Source organism: Anarhichas minor, unplaced genomic scaffold (assembly GCF_050575085.1).
Source record: "Anarhichas minor isolate MPS153535 unplaced genomic scaffold, ASM5057508v1 ptg000028l, whole genome shotgun sequence".
NCBI classification, from domain to species: Eukaryota; Metazoa; Chordata; class Actinopteri; order Perciformes; family Anarhichadidae; genus Anarhichas; species Anarhichas minor.
The window spans coordinates 4,971,651-4,988,306 of record NW_027466474.1 but is presented as its reverse complement, the minus strand read 5'-3'; the positions used below and the strand labels follow the sequence as shown (position 1 = coordinate 4,988,306).

The window sequence follows — 16,656 nt, the reverse complement described above, 5'->3', positions numbered from 1 at the left end:
TAGATATCTTTAAAACCGGGTACTACTTCCACACAATCTTTATCCAAAGAAACATTTAAAGCTGCAATAATTTACTTTTTCGGCCAGCACAACGAGATGAAAACACAACATTGACATATTTGTAAAGTTAAAATGGCGATCGTGGTCACAAACAGTTGCCTATCAGACAACGATAGGTAGACAGAACAACATTAGCATTCATTTGGAGTCATTTGTTAGGTCACCCAATGATTGTAAAGCAATGTTGACTCTCCTTTTGGATCTATTTTGTTATCCACCAACTCGTGGGAGATATCTGCCTCTTTAGATACTAAATGCTCCACTATGTTCCCCAGCTAGTCGCTAACTTTCTCTGTTTGCTGACCAGGTACTGTACTTTGGGTTTATCAGAGCTTTTTTGTTGAAAACAGGGTTTATGAGAGCAGTAAGAGTGAACCATATGAGTAAGTCATGGGCGATAAATAAAACAATGAGCAGAAAGACAGTACAGCACAAAACAGAACTCATCATTAGAACTCCTCTCACATTACACGTAGTCACAGTGCAGCTTGAAGAAGTTCTGTCCTTACATACTGCATGCCCCTCAGCTCATCAGTATGTGTAACCAACTTGTTCAAAATCAATGCTATGCTTTGCAGGCAAGACAACATTTCATACGCAACGCTGATTTATCCTACGCTTTTCTTCGCCTCACCGAGAACGTACTTTGAAATGCAGTTGCTGAGTTTGAGACAGTTCAGTAGACAACACCTGGAGCCCGAATCAAACTAGTCAATGGGCTTAAAAAAAACGCTCTGATCAAACCTCATGAGATTAATCCTGAGCCCTCTGGCATCTCTGTTTGTGTGTGTGTGTGTGTGTGTGTGTGTGTGTGTGTGTGTGTGTGTGTGTGTGTGTGTGTGTGTGTTTGAGAGTGTTGCATGCTTGGGTGGAGAAAAAGTCTCTTTTACATGAAAAATGCACACATGAGCGACCCCAGAAATAACCAACAAGCATGAAAAACTATCCCAAAAAACAAGACCACATAATCTCAGAAGTCTGTTCAAAATTCAAAGGCAGGAGTAGTCTGTCTGCATGCTTGATAGCTACCCAGCGGTGAAGACGTGATTGACGTGGCTGCAGGATCGGTGCCTCCCTGGAATCGAGCCAACGCTTGTGTGGCTGCCCTGCGCTGGGGGAGGCCTGGATGTGGAGTAACAGCAGCAGCAACCTCCTCACACAGGGTGGAACCTGCAACACAAAGAACAGGGTCAGAAAATCCTCCCCAGTGGACTGAAGGAAATTTGATAAGAGGCTGAAAAAGGAACACCATTTAACATCTGTCTTTTAGAGTTCAATCCTGTATTGTTGCTGGGACAAATGCCAACATCCCTTCTCTGCTCTCCTTTTTCCTACAAGCCCATTCAGACCTGGGAGCAAAACAGTAACAGCAGGGGTTTTAAAACGCGTTGACACCGAGCATAAAGCAAAGGTTTCGCCTAACCTTTGAGAGAGATAGACAGAGTTGGGTGGCTGGGCTCTAACTCAGCAAACCTTTGTGACGCTGGCCCGGTTGTTGGGCTGTTTATTATCAGCAGACAGCACACCCGGGCCTAGGACTGCTGAGACACCGAGTGCTGGCCGCCGGGAAGAAACAGGAACTGAGGCGACGCAGGAGGAATGCCAATGAGAGAGATTTCATTTGCTACTCTGGCACAACGCTACCCTGCAAAGCCACTCAATCCAGGCCTCGGGTTTGATGGCAATGTTAACAGCATTTTCTCTGATTCCACGCCTCACATCCTGACCATTAACCAACACTAATAACCACATTAATCTGCTTTGATTCGACCCGACCAGGCAGTTTGCGGTGAAGACCGTGCACAGACGGGGTTGGAAACGAGGGCTCTTAAAAAATAAAGAGGAGGATATTTAGAGAAAGTTTGACAGTGAACAGGTTGCCTTAGAGGTGTGTTACATTTCCAATAAATCTAGAGGGAGCAGTGCAGAGGTTGGCAGGAGAAAGGAGCACTCCCTAACCGTTCAAAACAGATATAAAAGTTTAATGTCAAGCTTGCAGCAAGCAGCCAGCAGAAAGGGAAGGAGCTGAACTATTTTCAGAGTAGTAAGTGGCATTCATAATTCACATTATAGTTCAATATGAAGAAATTGAAGATTCCTTCGTACATATTGTCTTCCTCTTCCTGTCTGTAACACTCGACAGCATTGATGGCTGAGCTGTAGCCACTGTGTGTTTGTATGTTGCTTTACATTTGTGTGAATAAAAGAATATTTCATTGGTTTAACTCAATATGCTACATTTTCCATATGAAATCCTGCAAAGGGCCAAAAATGAAACGGCATGACGCGATATCACCGGCAAGAAACGAAGTGAGAGACCGTTTTCATTTTCAAATCAGACTCGAGCACAACGGCTATTTCAATCTGAATAAATGAAATCTTCCTGTTCACTGAGAAAATTAGCTGTGATAATCTGAGGATATTAATATGATCAAAAGTTGCCATAGATATTCATTCAGTTACAGCCGGATCACCCAGAGGGAGCAAACGGCAGGGAGCAAAAGAGAGAGAGGCTGAGCAGAGAATGTTGAATACAGACATTATCCATGTGAGCACAAATGAAGCAAGACAATGTGAGAAACTACATCAAGCTGTTATTATTCAACTGATTATTGTAACTGATTAATGTTAATTAACTGTGGAGACAACATTGAAGAAAGATTCTATTCAAAATGTGAAAATATCAATAAACGGCTACATTTTCCTACTTAGCCTGTAGAAAGTGTGCACAGAAGGTGCACACAGACGTCTGCCAATGCACCGAACAAAATAACAAAACCAATGTCATTTTACATAAACATGTAACTTGGATTGAAACACAAATGAGAGCGATAAGCCATAACCACAGTAATGGCAATAACAGCTCCCCCAAAGAATAAATGTCCACTTTACTGCATTACACAATAAAAACACAAGAAATCACGAAGCTCACTGCTGCTGCTGGAGACAGAAAACAATACTAATGCTGCATGAGGAAGATGTTCATGTGAGTGGAAGAAAGTTCAAGACAAGTATCAAATCTGTTTACGTGAGACATCAAAGTATATCAGTTGTTCCTCTAAACTTACAGGTTATGCTGGTGACAAAATAAAGAGTCCCAAGACAATGTGCTCTTATGAAGTTCATCTTCAATAAGAGATTCAGAATTTCTGTTTTTAAACACCCATTTATGATATTATTAATCTTCTTTAGTCACATCCCTTTGTACAAAGCAGAGATTGATATACTCACAGAATGTGAATGAAGGTTTTTGATTTTGTGTCATGACTGGTTTACTGTTTATCGGTAAACCAGAGAAACATGGTGGCAGGTATGAAAAGTGAGAAACTGAAACTGGCTTTTAACTGAAAAGCGAAATGCAAAGAGACTCCTCAACAGTGGGTGGGTGTTTAAATGCATCATACTGTGATTTTCTAAGGAGATGTGCTGAAATTGCTTTGTGTTTTCTAGTGGGAATGCACTACATAATTAAAAAACCTGGCAAAGGGCTCAGAAAGTTCAGAAGAGCCTGGAGAGGACCCTCAAGGATCTGCTGATTCAGTCCGGAGCCCTTGAAGTCTTATCATGAATCGGCACGGTGGACAGTGGAATATGGTTAGTTAGCCGTCGGTAATCAGCCCTAAATTGCACCGCCCATCTGGAATTCTCCCGATCCTCCTGATTAAGAGTCCACCACTGGGCTTTTTATCAATGATTAACATGTTGTTGGGAAATATAAAAAGTCTCTTGACATTGTGACTTATTATGTGGATATTGCATGATTGCAAATATTAGACTATCTTTTATTATTTTTCAAAAAAAACCTTATTTGCTTCAGCAAAGTGAAAAGCCAAATGTCACGTCCTTGACATATATACACACACATACTGACAGGCAGCTAAACAAACGGAAAGCCAAAGAGAGCGACGGTTAGATCTTAAGTTCAGCTCTGTAACTCTTTCACACTGACACTGACATGATGTATTACTGAATACTAACATCCCCTTTCTGTTTCCTCCTCACTGACCCTGAGCGTTTAGCCGCCTCAAACAACATTTCAAACGGGGATTCAATCTGTCCTGGCTCTCATGGAGGACACCAGGTTGTCGAAGCATCTCTCTCCATGGTGGATAAGGGGGCACTCGTTGCCCAGAGCAATTCAACAGCATCCTCCTGCCAGCTTTCCCTTACCAGTTTAGTCGTATAAGAGTTTAGTCATATAGCTGCAGAGACTGCTTGTCAATTTAAATAGGACAGCACACCGAGGTGCTCTTCAACCACGCAACACAATTCATCATCTACGGTGTTAACCCCCAACTGTCACATTCATGCTGCCAAGATAATGAAGCATTTCATCATTGGGGATGAGTGTGCACAGTGTGTGTGTTCAGAGAAGTCTGCTTCAGAGGCATGAAATAGAGAGCGGCACTTTATAGGTTTGGATTGCCATAATTTAATCAAATTTATTGTAACAGATTGGATATAAAAATGTGGTTGTTGGTCACAAGAAACATCTATTGTCAATCCTATTGACAAAGAGAAAGGGAAATCCCAGACACACATTATTTAAGACGTATCTACACAGAGTTTGAAAGGATGTATTGCCTGAGAAAAGAGCAGAATTTAAAGTAGGAGGATTGTCAGTATAATTTTTCCAGTGAAAGAGGAAGAAGCAAGGAAAAATAGAAGCACAAGTAGAGAGACTAACACAAAGACAATGTACATTAGAGATCTAATAATCCCTGAATTTAAATTGGTTGCACCTCATAAAATAACTCGCAGAGATTAATTGTTACTAAATATTTTCACCCAAACTGCAAAGTGTACAGCAACTATTGTCGAACAGATGGACAACGCATCTCCACTTTCTCCCACTGTACAAAAAAAGAAGCCCAAATATCACTTGGAGCCAGAGTGATGCGCAGTATTGATCGGGGGGCTGGCGTCGCGGTATCGAGCCAATCGCAACCAAACACGCCCACAGATCGTGAGCCACCTAGCCGCTACGTTAGCAGCACCACGCTAGCTGTTTGGCTACAGACAACAACTAACCCTATTCAATTGAGATGCTTTTATGATCAAATTGACACAAGTTCTATTACAGCGACTACTTCGCGCAGAGCAGCTGTCAATTATGACGTCTCAACCCCTTTTTTATAGCATATAGCATAAATCAAACTTTTGACACACTTGAACATACGTCAGCGTGATAAGAACTGCCGAAAATGACTGCAACCATCTTTGGCAAAAATGTATTTGATGTGTACCTGTGGCCTATACTATGTGGTGACCGTGGCTAAGTGGAAAGCAGGGCCGTCCTTCAATCAGAGGATCGGCGGTTCGATCCCCAGCTCTGGCTCCACTAGTCGCATGTCAATGTGTCCTTGAGCAAGACACTTAACCCCAAATTGCTCCCGTAGCTGTGCCTACGGTGTATAGATAGACACTGAATTGTAAGTCGCTTTGGATAAAAGCGTCTGCTAAATGACTGTAATGTACTATGTATACAACAACTAATACTACTACTATGTATTCAGTATGCCGAATTCACTCGCTCATTCACTATTCTGCACTGTATATAATGATACTCAATAGCTTATTTTTTATTACTAACAATCATTTTGCATAGTTAATTTTGTATAATTGCTCATTTTTGCATCTATAAAATGTGATGCATTACAGCGTTGGTAAGAGACAGTAGTTTACACGCCATCAACTCAAATGAAATGGCAGAAAGTAAACTACACAAATAGGGAGTGATTGTGGATACAGCCACTATTTCACTTTGCATAGTATACAATAGAAAACAGCTTCCACCCAAAACAGAAGATGAAAGTTTGATCAACAACAATAAAGAAAAGCAAGAATATTGGAGAAATGAACACAAATTCATGATAAGGCAGGGGGGAGAGAAATAGGGGAAAGTGAAAATAGGGAGTAAGGAATCGAAGATAAAGAACATGACAGATGATTAGGTTGGATATTTTATATACCGAGTGAGAAGTGCTGAATGCGTCCAACAAGAGAACCCAGGAACATGGCAGCAGTCTTAGTCCAACACTTCCCATTAAGACAAGGTGTGGGGGATGAGAACTGAAATAATGGGAGGACTTCCTGTCATTCTTACTTATTTCAAAAAAGTCAGCAATCGTGAAGCAGGTCCCTGCAGTCAGTGTTTGGAATGAGAAGTATCTTTACCAGCAGCTGGGTCCCAGAGCGCACCAAGTCTTAACAGGACAAAGCTGTAGTGTTTTAGAGTTATCAGCACAATAAGTGGCCAATATGATTCACCTGCCACCAACAACCAAAACTGAGCTTCTGAGTTTAACTTTAAGTCTATTGTGGGGTTATTTTGCTGTAATTTGGTTGTTAAGATAACATTATTGTCACCAGTGTGGTGGCTTCTGCACTGCTGAGCAGGCTTAAAAAGAGCCAGTAGTACAGCTTTGTCTTATAGCTGGTGGCCTGCAAACATTATTGTATTTTATAAAGCACTTTTTCAGTTCAATTCAATAACTACATTCATCCCGAGTGGGGTAATTAGGCACAGGCACAAAAATCTCAATTTAACGCACGCACGCACGCACGCACACACACACTGCATTCAATTGGTAATAAAGTCATCAAAACACAAGTCCTTAACCATTTACTGGGATCATTTGTGGAAACACTAGTTGTACCTTATGATTTTTTGGTTTTTATATCACCAATAGGTAATTCAAAATTGTATTTATACGCATTTAACATTGTTTCATGTTTATTCAAGCTGCGACGATTCGTCAATAGTCGACAAGTACAATGATTAGATAAAGAGCATATAAGTACAACATAATGGCCAAACATACTTTTGTGTACTTTTGATTGGCGCTGATTTTCATGTTTTGGGTTAGAGGCTCCTTAGTTTAAATGTCTTACTGTTAAATCTTACAGATACTCTATACAATGATATTTAAGACAAGTCTTTTTCCAACTTTTGGGGAAGCTCATTATTCCCAGGATCGATGGTTCAGAACGTCAATGCCCTCATGCACAAAGCCAAATAAATGGCATACTCAGTTTGCTGTGAAAGAACTTGACTGGCCTGCAGAGAGCCCTGACCTCAACCTCATCCAAGATCATTGGGATTCATTGTAACACCGACTCTGAGCCAGACATCAAGAGCTCAACCCCCCCCGATTCTCTTGTGGCTGAATGGGAGAGAATCCCTGCAGCCAGGTTCGAAATCGTTTGGTATTACTAATCAGAGCAGTGGCGGTAGCAGCAGCATATTAATGCTGGTTTTTTTTACATTTAATTCAGACATCCACATTCCCCTCAGGATGAAGTGTAATCACTTTGATGATCCCTTAACTCCTCTACCATCATCGGCAGGGCAAAATTTGGTTCATGATTAAATACCTGAACTAAAGATTTTCCTATTAGCCCCATCTTCACTTTGTGTTTAGTACTAATCAGAAAATGTTAGCATGCTAAGATGCTAAACTAAGATGATGGCCATGATAAACACGTGTGTTAGCATTGATCCCCAAATGCAGCAGGATGGGCTGTCGACTCCAGTGTGAAAATCATCTTTCCAGCTTCAGCTTCAATCAATGTTTGCAGTTGGCAAGTTGGCAATCTAACCATGCAGCAGAATATTCAGTGACAGCAACACCTGACAACACACAGCAGAATCCACCTACACAATAATGTCTGCAAAACATTTTACACCGAAAACGTATGTAAACTTTAAAATGAAAAATCCTAAACTGCCATAATTCAAATGAACATGATGTAGCACTTCATCAACAGCAGAACAAATCTACAGAACTTTCTTAGAACCAGCTCATCCGTTTCCTTCACCTTTCTTGTCGACATGTCGAGTGTTGGAATAGAGTAGAATAAATATCTCCCCACAACAGCTTGGCACCCAGCAGAGATGACGAGCCACACGGACTGACCCTCTCTGAGCAGGTCCTCTCCATTTCGGTGTCCTTGCTGCCACCCTGCTCTCACATTGCTGTCACTCCATTATTCATTTCCAAGCATGACCGACATTCGACCAAAGGTAAGACAAGACAGTCTCAGAGTTTCTTACTGCCGCTGACTTCATATAGTAGTAGCAGCGGGGGTTTGCCCTCGGGGGACAAGAGGCTGATGAATAACGGCAGTATGATGCACCCACTTTAGCACGGATGGCTGCAAAAGCAAATCAGAATCATAACCCTTGCAGTGACCGTGTTGCGCTTTATACATTAAGCTACAGGATCACCGGCAGAAAGTTTATTCTAGCAGTGATGCAGTGGCTGGAGTGTAGCATGAGTCTGCTTTTTAGTCCGGTGAGCATTCTCTGTGCAATGAGAGAAATATGTTTCTCCAGAGTGAAGAAATTACAAGACATGACTGGTAAAAATGTAGAGGTGAATGTTTCCACCCACCTGCAGCTCATGGGAGCCGCTGATCGTGTTGTGCTTTGATGTTGTAGAAGTTTTCATTCCTTATCTCATGTTTCTCATGTAACCACAACTGCAATGTAACCTTTACGTTACTTTTTCATGTGACAAACAGGTACATTGTTGTGTCTGATTGGTGCTATTGTCACATAATCAGTAACACATTCATCACATAATTCATGTCTGAGAGAAGCAATCTGTGTTTCAGGCGTGATGCTAATTCCTCTAAACTTTAGAAGACCAATAATTATTCCTCAAGTGGCCTGAATATTGCCGTATTACTCATGGACTCTGGAGAACTGGTTTTTTTGTGCTGGGTTATGCGATTGTGTACGTAACATCTAGGATTCCAGTTGTGCAGCACAGCCAGTAATATTTCACGTGTGTAGTTACTGCTTCAGTTGTCGCTTCAATCCCACATGACTCTGGGAATATGTTGACTGGGCCCCGGGTCTGCTGCAAGACTTTGCTTGAACTTTGAACGTTTTCAGTTTCCTAATGGGAGGACACTATACGCTGCCCATGTATCCAGTCAGACGTGAAGTTTTTGCCCCTGAGTGTCTGGCGACTGGGGCTCTCCAAAGGGTTAAGTGTTGAGATTACTTGCGGGCCATCTTCTCTGGTACTGAACCCTGTCTGTGTACCAAGATGTAGCTGAAGGGGTGCAGTAGCCATAGGAAGCCTCCTCCTGCTGATTGCCCCATCTTAAAAGACCTTTTTTTTCCTCCACTGGGAGACACAATCACAAAACTTTATAGCTCCTTACGAATAATTATGATGACACCTTGTGTTCCTGCAGCCGCTGACAGTCCATCGTTGATATCATGGACAATAAATATGACCATTAAATCTGTTTTCCCCCACATTAACAGTGTCCCTGATACACAGCGATTGAACAACAACTTAACTGGGAAGCAGAATATTAGTGTTGCCAAACTTGCTGTGTGGCTGAACCCCACTTGTCACCTCTTCTTTTAACTCTCACTTAAGGATTCTCACTTCAACTTTTCTACTGCACAACTTTGTGAACCACCTCCCTCTATGCACAATCTCCTTGTAGCCCTCAGGCACTGCTCCAATATCAGGTCACCCCGCCCACAACCCTCCATTAACCATGAGTAAGACCATTTTAAGGTCTCCTAAGGTCTGTCTGTGCTCAGCATACATAGACTTTCTTAAAATTGAGCTAAAAAAGGTTTTACGGTGAGTTCTAACAATGTACTACACAAGCCTTGACACAGGCAAGCGCCTCATGTCAGCGCTATTCATTCAGATACCGTAAAAGCCATTAGAAGTAATTGCATTTTTTATGAAGCTCCCATAGAAGTGTGCAGTGTTTAATCAAGGCTTTCATTTTCAGGAGAGGTCACAGGCTTTGTGTGAGGTTGTCTTGCAATCCTCCTTGAAGGGTCATCCAGGTCTATTACCCTGCAGGTCAGCATCACGCCGTGCCCTTATGATCACAAGGAGGACTCCTTTCTCTGATACCCCCTATCTTGTGCTATAATCACCCACCCTGCTGCTGTAATGGGCTTTATGTTGACTGTGGTAGATTGGCATCTCGCTCTGGTTGATAGGTTACAACTTGCTACGCTATCTTGAGGCCGTATCGACCTGAGGGGAAGGGGTTAGTATTTATTTTATTTGATTGGTTTATTTGATAAGGGACAGTGCACATTAATAAAAACATTGCTGTAAATGCGCCAGAGTTAGCCAAGAGGCTATTTTTCATCTGTAATACTGAATTGTATTTTTTCTAAGTGAGGAATAGATGGACAAAGAAGAAAAAATTAAGTAATTATTGTGGTGTTTGATAGCTTTTAGTCATAACACTGCACTGCAAATTCCAACTATGCTATAGGATCACAATCATCCACATTGACCTCACTATGACCCTCTGGAACAACAAACCCAAGCATTGCAGTAAGAAGCGTACAGCATAGCTACATCATAAATATTTACTACCCACATCCAAGGGCATAGGAAGCAGGGAGAACACAGGGGACACATCCTCTTCAGTACTAAAGAGGATTAAGTTGTCCCCTGGAAAAATCCAAAACAAAACAAAAAAGCATCACTTTGTTGCGGATTGTAAACAGGGTTTAATGGTGACATCCTTCCCCTAATAGGTAAAGCAGAAACACTAACATACTTCCCTTGTCACCTCAGGCTAAGAAGAATTTAAGCTGCACTAATCAATACTATTCATATTAACAACGGTTCACATAACAATGAGTTATGTCAAAAATGTTTTTCATTGTAATGACACTGCAGGGAATTGGGTGACTGGGGCTAAGTGGAGAGCAGGGCCGTCTTTCAATCAGAGGATCGGTGGTTCGATCCCGGGCTCTGGCTCCGCTAGTCGCATGTCGATGTGTCCTTGAGCAAGACACTTCACCCCAAAATTGCTCCCGTAGTTGTGACTACGGTGTGATAGGATCTGAATTGTTAGTCGCTTTGGATAAAAGCGTCTGCTAAATGACTATAATGTAATGTGATGTAATTATCATATACATCTTTCCATCAGCTCAGCCCAGTATCCCTGGAAATGATGTGCAACTCCCAACACTGGCTGGTAGATGGACGTTAAGCATGTCCGGCTTGTAACACACTTAACTTTCATGCAAGAGACAGGAGTTTGCTGAACATCACAGACCAATGTTTACGTTTTAAATATAACTATATATCTTTCCCTAATCTTAACATTGGTTTTGTTGTCTAACCCTACTATTTTACTTGCCATGACCACAATCTTTCCATAACTAAACTATACCATAGTTGCTATGTGCTAAAAAGAAAAAAATGTAAGAGTTAGCATTTTTTTTTTTTTAAGCTGCCATTGAATGAAAATTTGAGGTTTGCAGAATTGTCCAATATTAGTTTAACAGGCAGGTGTTTTCAGCAAAACTGATTGGTGCTGAGCAGGTAGTGTACAAACGGCCAACAGACAATGTTAGCGACTACCTGGGGAAGAAAGTGGAGCATCAAACAGAAACAGGTAAAGAGCAAAAACATGTTCTCAGTAGCTGGTGGAGACCAAAACGGAGATAAAAGAGAGTCAGTATTGGAAATTCAAATGTTACTCAGTGTCTCCAGGATATGTAACTTATGTAACTAAGTACAATAGGTGCTAATGACAAATTATTTTCATACAAACAGCAAACATTCACCACTTGATAAGTGTAAAGTGGGATTCAAGCAAGTGCTACTGCCAAACCATCTGTACTGTTCTTATTTTTTTCACACTTGGTTTTCGCACCACTCCACAGTAGCTAATAGCCACATCACCCACATATGCAGCAGAAATATGTCAGTAAACCACTTATAGTTAATATTAGTTTTCCTTGCAAATGGGGCAGAGCTCCCTCACAGCGTCTCTTGTTCATGTTTGCTATACAACAGGAAGGCGTCTTAACTCCTTCACATAATAATAAGAAGCGGTGCTTGATTTATGCAGAACACAGACAAACAAGCAAGTGTGAAGTGCTTGTCCAGATTCCAGGAATTAGCTGCCGAATATATCAGTCATCTTCCTCCTCCACAGCGCGCAACAAAGTGACAGAACAAGATCTGAAGTGTTGTTACGGTATGTGTTGAATTAATGCAGGGGCCAAAAACAGACAAGGGCAGAGAGAGAGAGGTACAAAATAGTGAGATCTAATTACTAAGGAAACTGCTTCAAAACAATGAGGAATACTTTCATCTTATTTTTTTTTACTACGTTTCAAATGCTTTTGACCAGACGAGAAGAAAGCCCCTAAATTGATCTGATTTGAGTTAAGCACTCCTTCCTTCACTGCTTCCCTATATAATATAAACTCAATAGTCTACTCTAGAGTGAGCAGTACTTCATTGGATCATTGTTATTTTACATCATTATTGACATGTGTATTGTTGCACAACAGTAATTTTTGCTTCCATTAAAAACGTGACTCAATGCACTGTTGGATCGTTGGCAGAAAGTACATATACTTTTTGGTCCAATTTTGGTTATTAAGAGGACACTATAGTGCATACATTTCACAATCAGACTACGGACACTTAAATAAAATGACAGTGGGTAAATATAGCCTGCCGAGAAAATAGGGAGTAATTTTGAACACAACCGTAGACTATTTCTAAGAGGAAAAACTGCAAATGAAAAATAAATCCTACATCTATCAACCTCGACTGCTCTCCTTCAAAGGCAGCCCATATAAAAGAGTGGCAATCCCAGCACACGTTTTATTTTTGGACACACACACACACCAGCAGACATTTTTCCAATTCATACACAGATTTCTTTCCATGTGGGATTTACAATCCTTCTCTTATGTTTACTTTCTAATGTCTAAATCCAATCATGGCTGTCATGTTGAATTGGAGATGAGGTGGTGCAGTGCTCCTTATCAGAGCACTGCACCCCCTTCCACCACCTCCAACCTGAACCTGTCAGGAGTCTGGATGAGGACAAACGGATGCCAGCTAACCTTGTCCTTGTGCTAACTGTACACGCTGCCACTAAATCACTGATGTAACGAGACTTCCTGTGGGGCTGTTCCTTGCACAAATCACCAGGTTATATTCCCAGTAAGTCCGTCATATGTTGCCCAGTGCTTCCTCTTTTACACTTCAGTCCTTGAAATGCCAGAGTTCAGTGGGAACCATGGCGGAGCTAAGCTAAATGTGGCTGAGTTATGTTGACGGATACATGGCTCCCTCAGCCTCTGCTGCAGCCCACAGCACCCATACCACCTCCGCACAAAACAACATGGCATTATAAGATGGATGATATTTAGGATATTAGCCAGGGCTAAAGAAAGAAAACCAAATGCAATCAGGGCATTGATTTTCAGGCAGAAAATGTCTATGCAGAGATCGATTAGCAATAAAAAAAAGAACATTAATAAGGGAGCTTACAGTGTTAGTGCTCTACACCAATACAGCATTACTGTCCGTTTATTTTCAGTTCAGAAATGCAGTGTTCAGATGGAGGCCTTTCCAGCCCCACTTGTTTTATAAAAAAAACATTTTTTCCACACAGTTTATTCCTGTGGTGAGTCAGACAGATCAGCATTACTTGGATGCTTAAATCGCCATTCCCTCTGCAGAAAAACACTATACTCAACTGTCACCAAGTTAGGAACAAGCTCAACCACCAGAAAATTACTACCTGTCCCTCTGAGTCTTTACATCCCTGTTTTTACTCCTATAGCATCAGACTTTAGAAGAGCAAGAGCAACTTCGTATCTAAAAAAAAAGTGGTCAACCATCTAGCAAGCTCTTCTGTTCAAGCACACCGGTAGATTAAAGGTATCCATCGTGTACCTAGAGCCAGGAGAATGTTAGCTTATCTTAGCAAAAAGACTGGAAGCAGAGGGAAACGGCTAGCCAGTTCTGTCCAATGGAAACAAAATCAACCTGCATCTGTAAAGCTCATAAATGAACAAGATATATCTTGCTTGTGCAAAAAATGGTGCGTAAAACTGAGAATTAGTGGTTTTATGGGACTATCATGGCGATGATAGTTCCGTAAAACCACAACATAACAACCCCCCCCCCCCCCCAGAAAAACCACAACTTCAAACAAAGACATTATATTAACGAGCTTTAGAGGTGCTGGTAGTTGTCTTTAGTTTAGTTTATTTGGCACAATTCACAAACATAACAGAGATAAATAATATCAGTGTCGGAAGAGGCAGAAAACTCACTGGGCTTAAGTGAAGCCTCCACCTAAATAATATTAAAATGTTACAATAAAATAGAGACCACTAAATGAATATACATAGTGATACATCTATAACTTAACTATCCTATTTACCAGGAGGAAATATCTGACTTATAAATAAGTCCAGTAGATTTAAATATCAATGTCACACTTCAAAGTCCTGCTCTATCAGTGAGACGTGAGACATAACACGTGGAATAACTATGAATGAGGGTCAAATAAGATCCACATGTGCTTTTCTCATTTAAATAAGAAATACATAGCAAGCAGTCGGAATGGTGGCTATTCTACACCCCTGAGCCAGACATCTTCAGAAGAATAGACTTCCTCCACTGCCAATTCAGTAAAGCCTGCACAGCAAATTTCACACAGCCATTTTGCGCTCTGCTGATAAAACACTTTGAAAGCTCAATGACACAGACAATGCCTTCAGATAGGAAAAAGCCACGTTTTGTACCCATCCCTTTTCATCAATGTCCCAAATACAACCAAGCCTAACAGAACAGAAATACCCTACAAGACTCAAGCACCCACACACTTCAAACACTTCGGCTGGCCTGCACGGTTGAAGTAGTCCTACTAATAACATGACTCTGTTTTGCTTCATAAAGGACTCGCACTGTGTGAGCGTCACTAGCACCATCTGTGATGAGGTCTAACAGGCATGTGATGGGAATCTGGCACAATGGCACTAGAACCCTGCACCTGTCGCCCTCTCATCCACGCCCCACTCAATTTTTGTCAATGGATGTCGCTCACTTCATTTCCATGTCCCACTCAAGCCCTTTATTGATGAATAAAAAGACATCAGTGGTGAATAAAAGATTGCTTTTATTGCCTCACGCAAGAGAAAATGAGATGGATTATTGAGTCAGGAGGATCCCGTAAATTACACCAGGCCTCCACTTCATTGGGTTTTACTGATCTTATGAGGGACCTGCCTTAATTTTGATTAACATTTCACATCTGGAAGCCTCGTAATCTATACAATGTCATCATCTACACCACTGGATCACAGAGTCAACTCACAAACTCAAGACCATTTCCCCTGGTAGCCTGTCTGAGGACCGACAGGAAAGGTTGTTCAATTAAAAGGTACTTTGGGAAATCGTCTCCGAGATCTTGCTGAGCCTCTCGACACCCAAAGGCTCATTAAAACAGGGAAGCTGTTGGGTGAAACCAGCAAGGACAAACACACGTTCACTAAACACCTCCACTGAGCAATGATTCTCTAATGATAGCTATATAACCTTAGGCAGGTCATTTTTTGGCCTTTCCAAAACCTAAAACACAAGAGAAAAAGTGCAAGGAAATGCTTTAATTAAACAGTGTGTTTATTTGCTCCGACGAAAACAGTTAACGTTAGCCTAATTAGCTACGTTAAGTAGCAGCAACAGTTGGTAAAACCTGCGAGCAACAGTTGGTAAAACCAACAGTTGATGGCTGGAAATTAAGAGCCTGATTTTCAAGGACCTGTTGTTTCAAAAACCAATATGATTTTCAGGCAGTAAACCCGCTGCTGTTATCACTGTAAACTGTATATGTGGTGAAGCAACAGGCTTAACTAACAATCTCAAGTCACCTCTTCTGGTCCCAGTTGATGACACCTTGTAATGTTAGATTCAACAGCATTAAGGACTGAATATGTGGCCTGAGAAAAGAAAAACCGTCACTGTACTTTCCTACACCTGATTTTGAAGCCCACTTGAATTTATAGCCACAAACACATTATTCCTGTTTGCTTTCAGCTCTTCTCTGAGGCCGAGTGGTGAGGCAGTGCCTCCCGTGGAGAAGGAGAGCATAGCACACCATCGCCCTGCCGGCTCCACTCAACCACTACGGTCAGCTCCGCCACACTAATCCCCCAACAGCCCCCTTTGCGGCGCCTTGTCCCCCTTTTCACAACTTCAAAACTGCTTCACCCATTACCCTTGGGCAGGAGCTGCCCTTCTCTGGACCACACCGACATTCGGACGCTATTTAGAGCCATTAGGCCACCAAGGTCAGCACTTAGCTTACATTTTCACAGCTTCAGGCAGCACTGTTTCTCTCTTTTCTCTTTTCTTTCACCCATTATTGCCGTGTTTTGCAGCACACTGCACACAGGGCAGTGAATTGCTCATTAGCTGGGGCTCTGGTGCCGTAACATGTGCTGAAAAGGGGAAAGTGGGGGGGGGAAGAAAGGCAGAACATTCAAAGCGACATTTATAGTCATCACAGTTACAGCATCTGACAAATTATAGCACTGCAGGCTATCATAGCAACCCCGTGGAGAACATCTTGATTCTTTAGGGGGATGATGGAATAAAGGCCAAGGAGCTGTCAGTTTAATCACTAGGAGGCACTTTTTGCAGGATACCACTGAATGGCAACCAGTGACAGACCATCATACAAGTTTTTTCAGTTTCCTTTAATAGAACAGTCAAGGTTCATACATGTCTCTATAGAGAGGAGATTGACTCGGTCAGGAACAAGACT

General features: G+C 41.7%; 1 protein-coding gene across 1 annotated transcript in view; it reads right to left on the bottom strand.

The window, feature by feature from the left end:
- The window catches only part of drp2 (dystrophin related protein 2), a 101,624-nt gene extending 85,477 nt beyond the window's left edge, over positions 1 to 16,147 (bottom strand). Inside the window, exons 1-2 of the mRNA XM_076103621.1 lie at positions 16,108 to 16,147; positions 1,090 to 1,230 (exon numbers count right to left, since the gene is read on the bottom strand). Coding sequence (XP_075959736.1) covers positions 1,090 to 1,230; positions 16,108 to 16,147 — 181 coding nt within the window. The remainder of the gene's footprint in view (positions 1 to 1,089; positions 1,231 to 16,107) is intronic.
- Between the last annotated feature and the right edge of the window lie 509 nt (positions 16,148 to 16,656).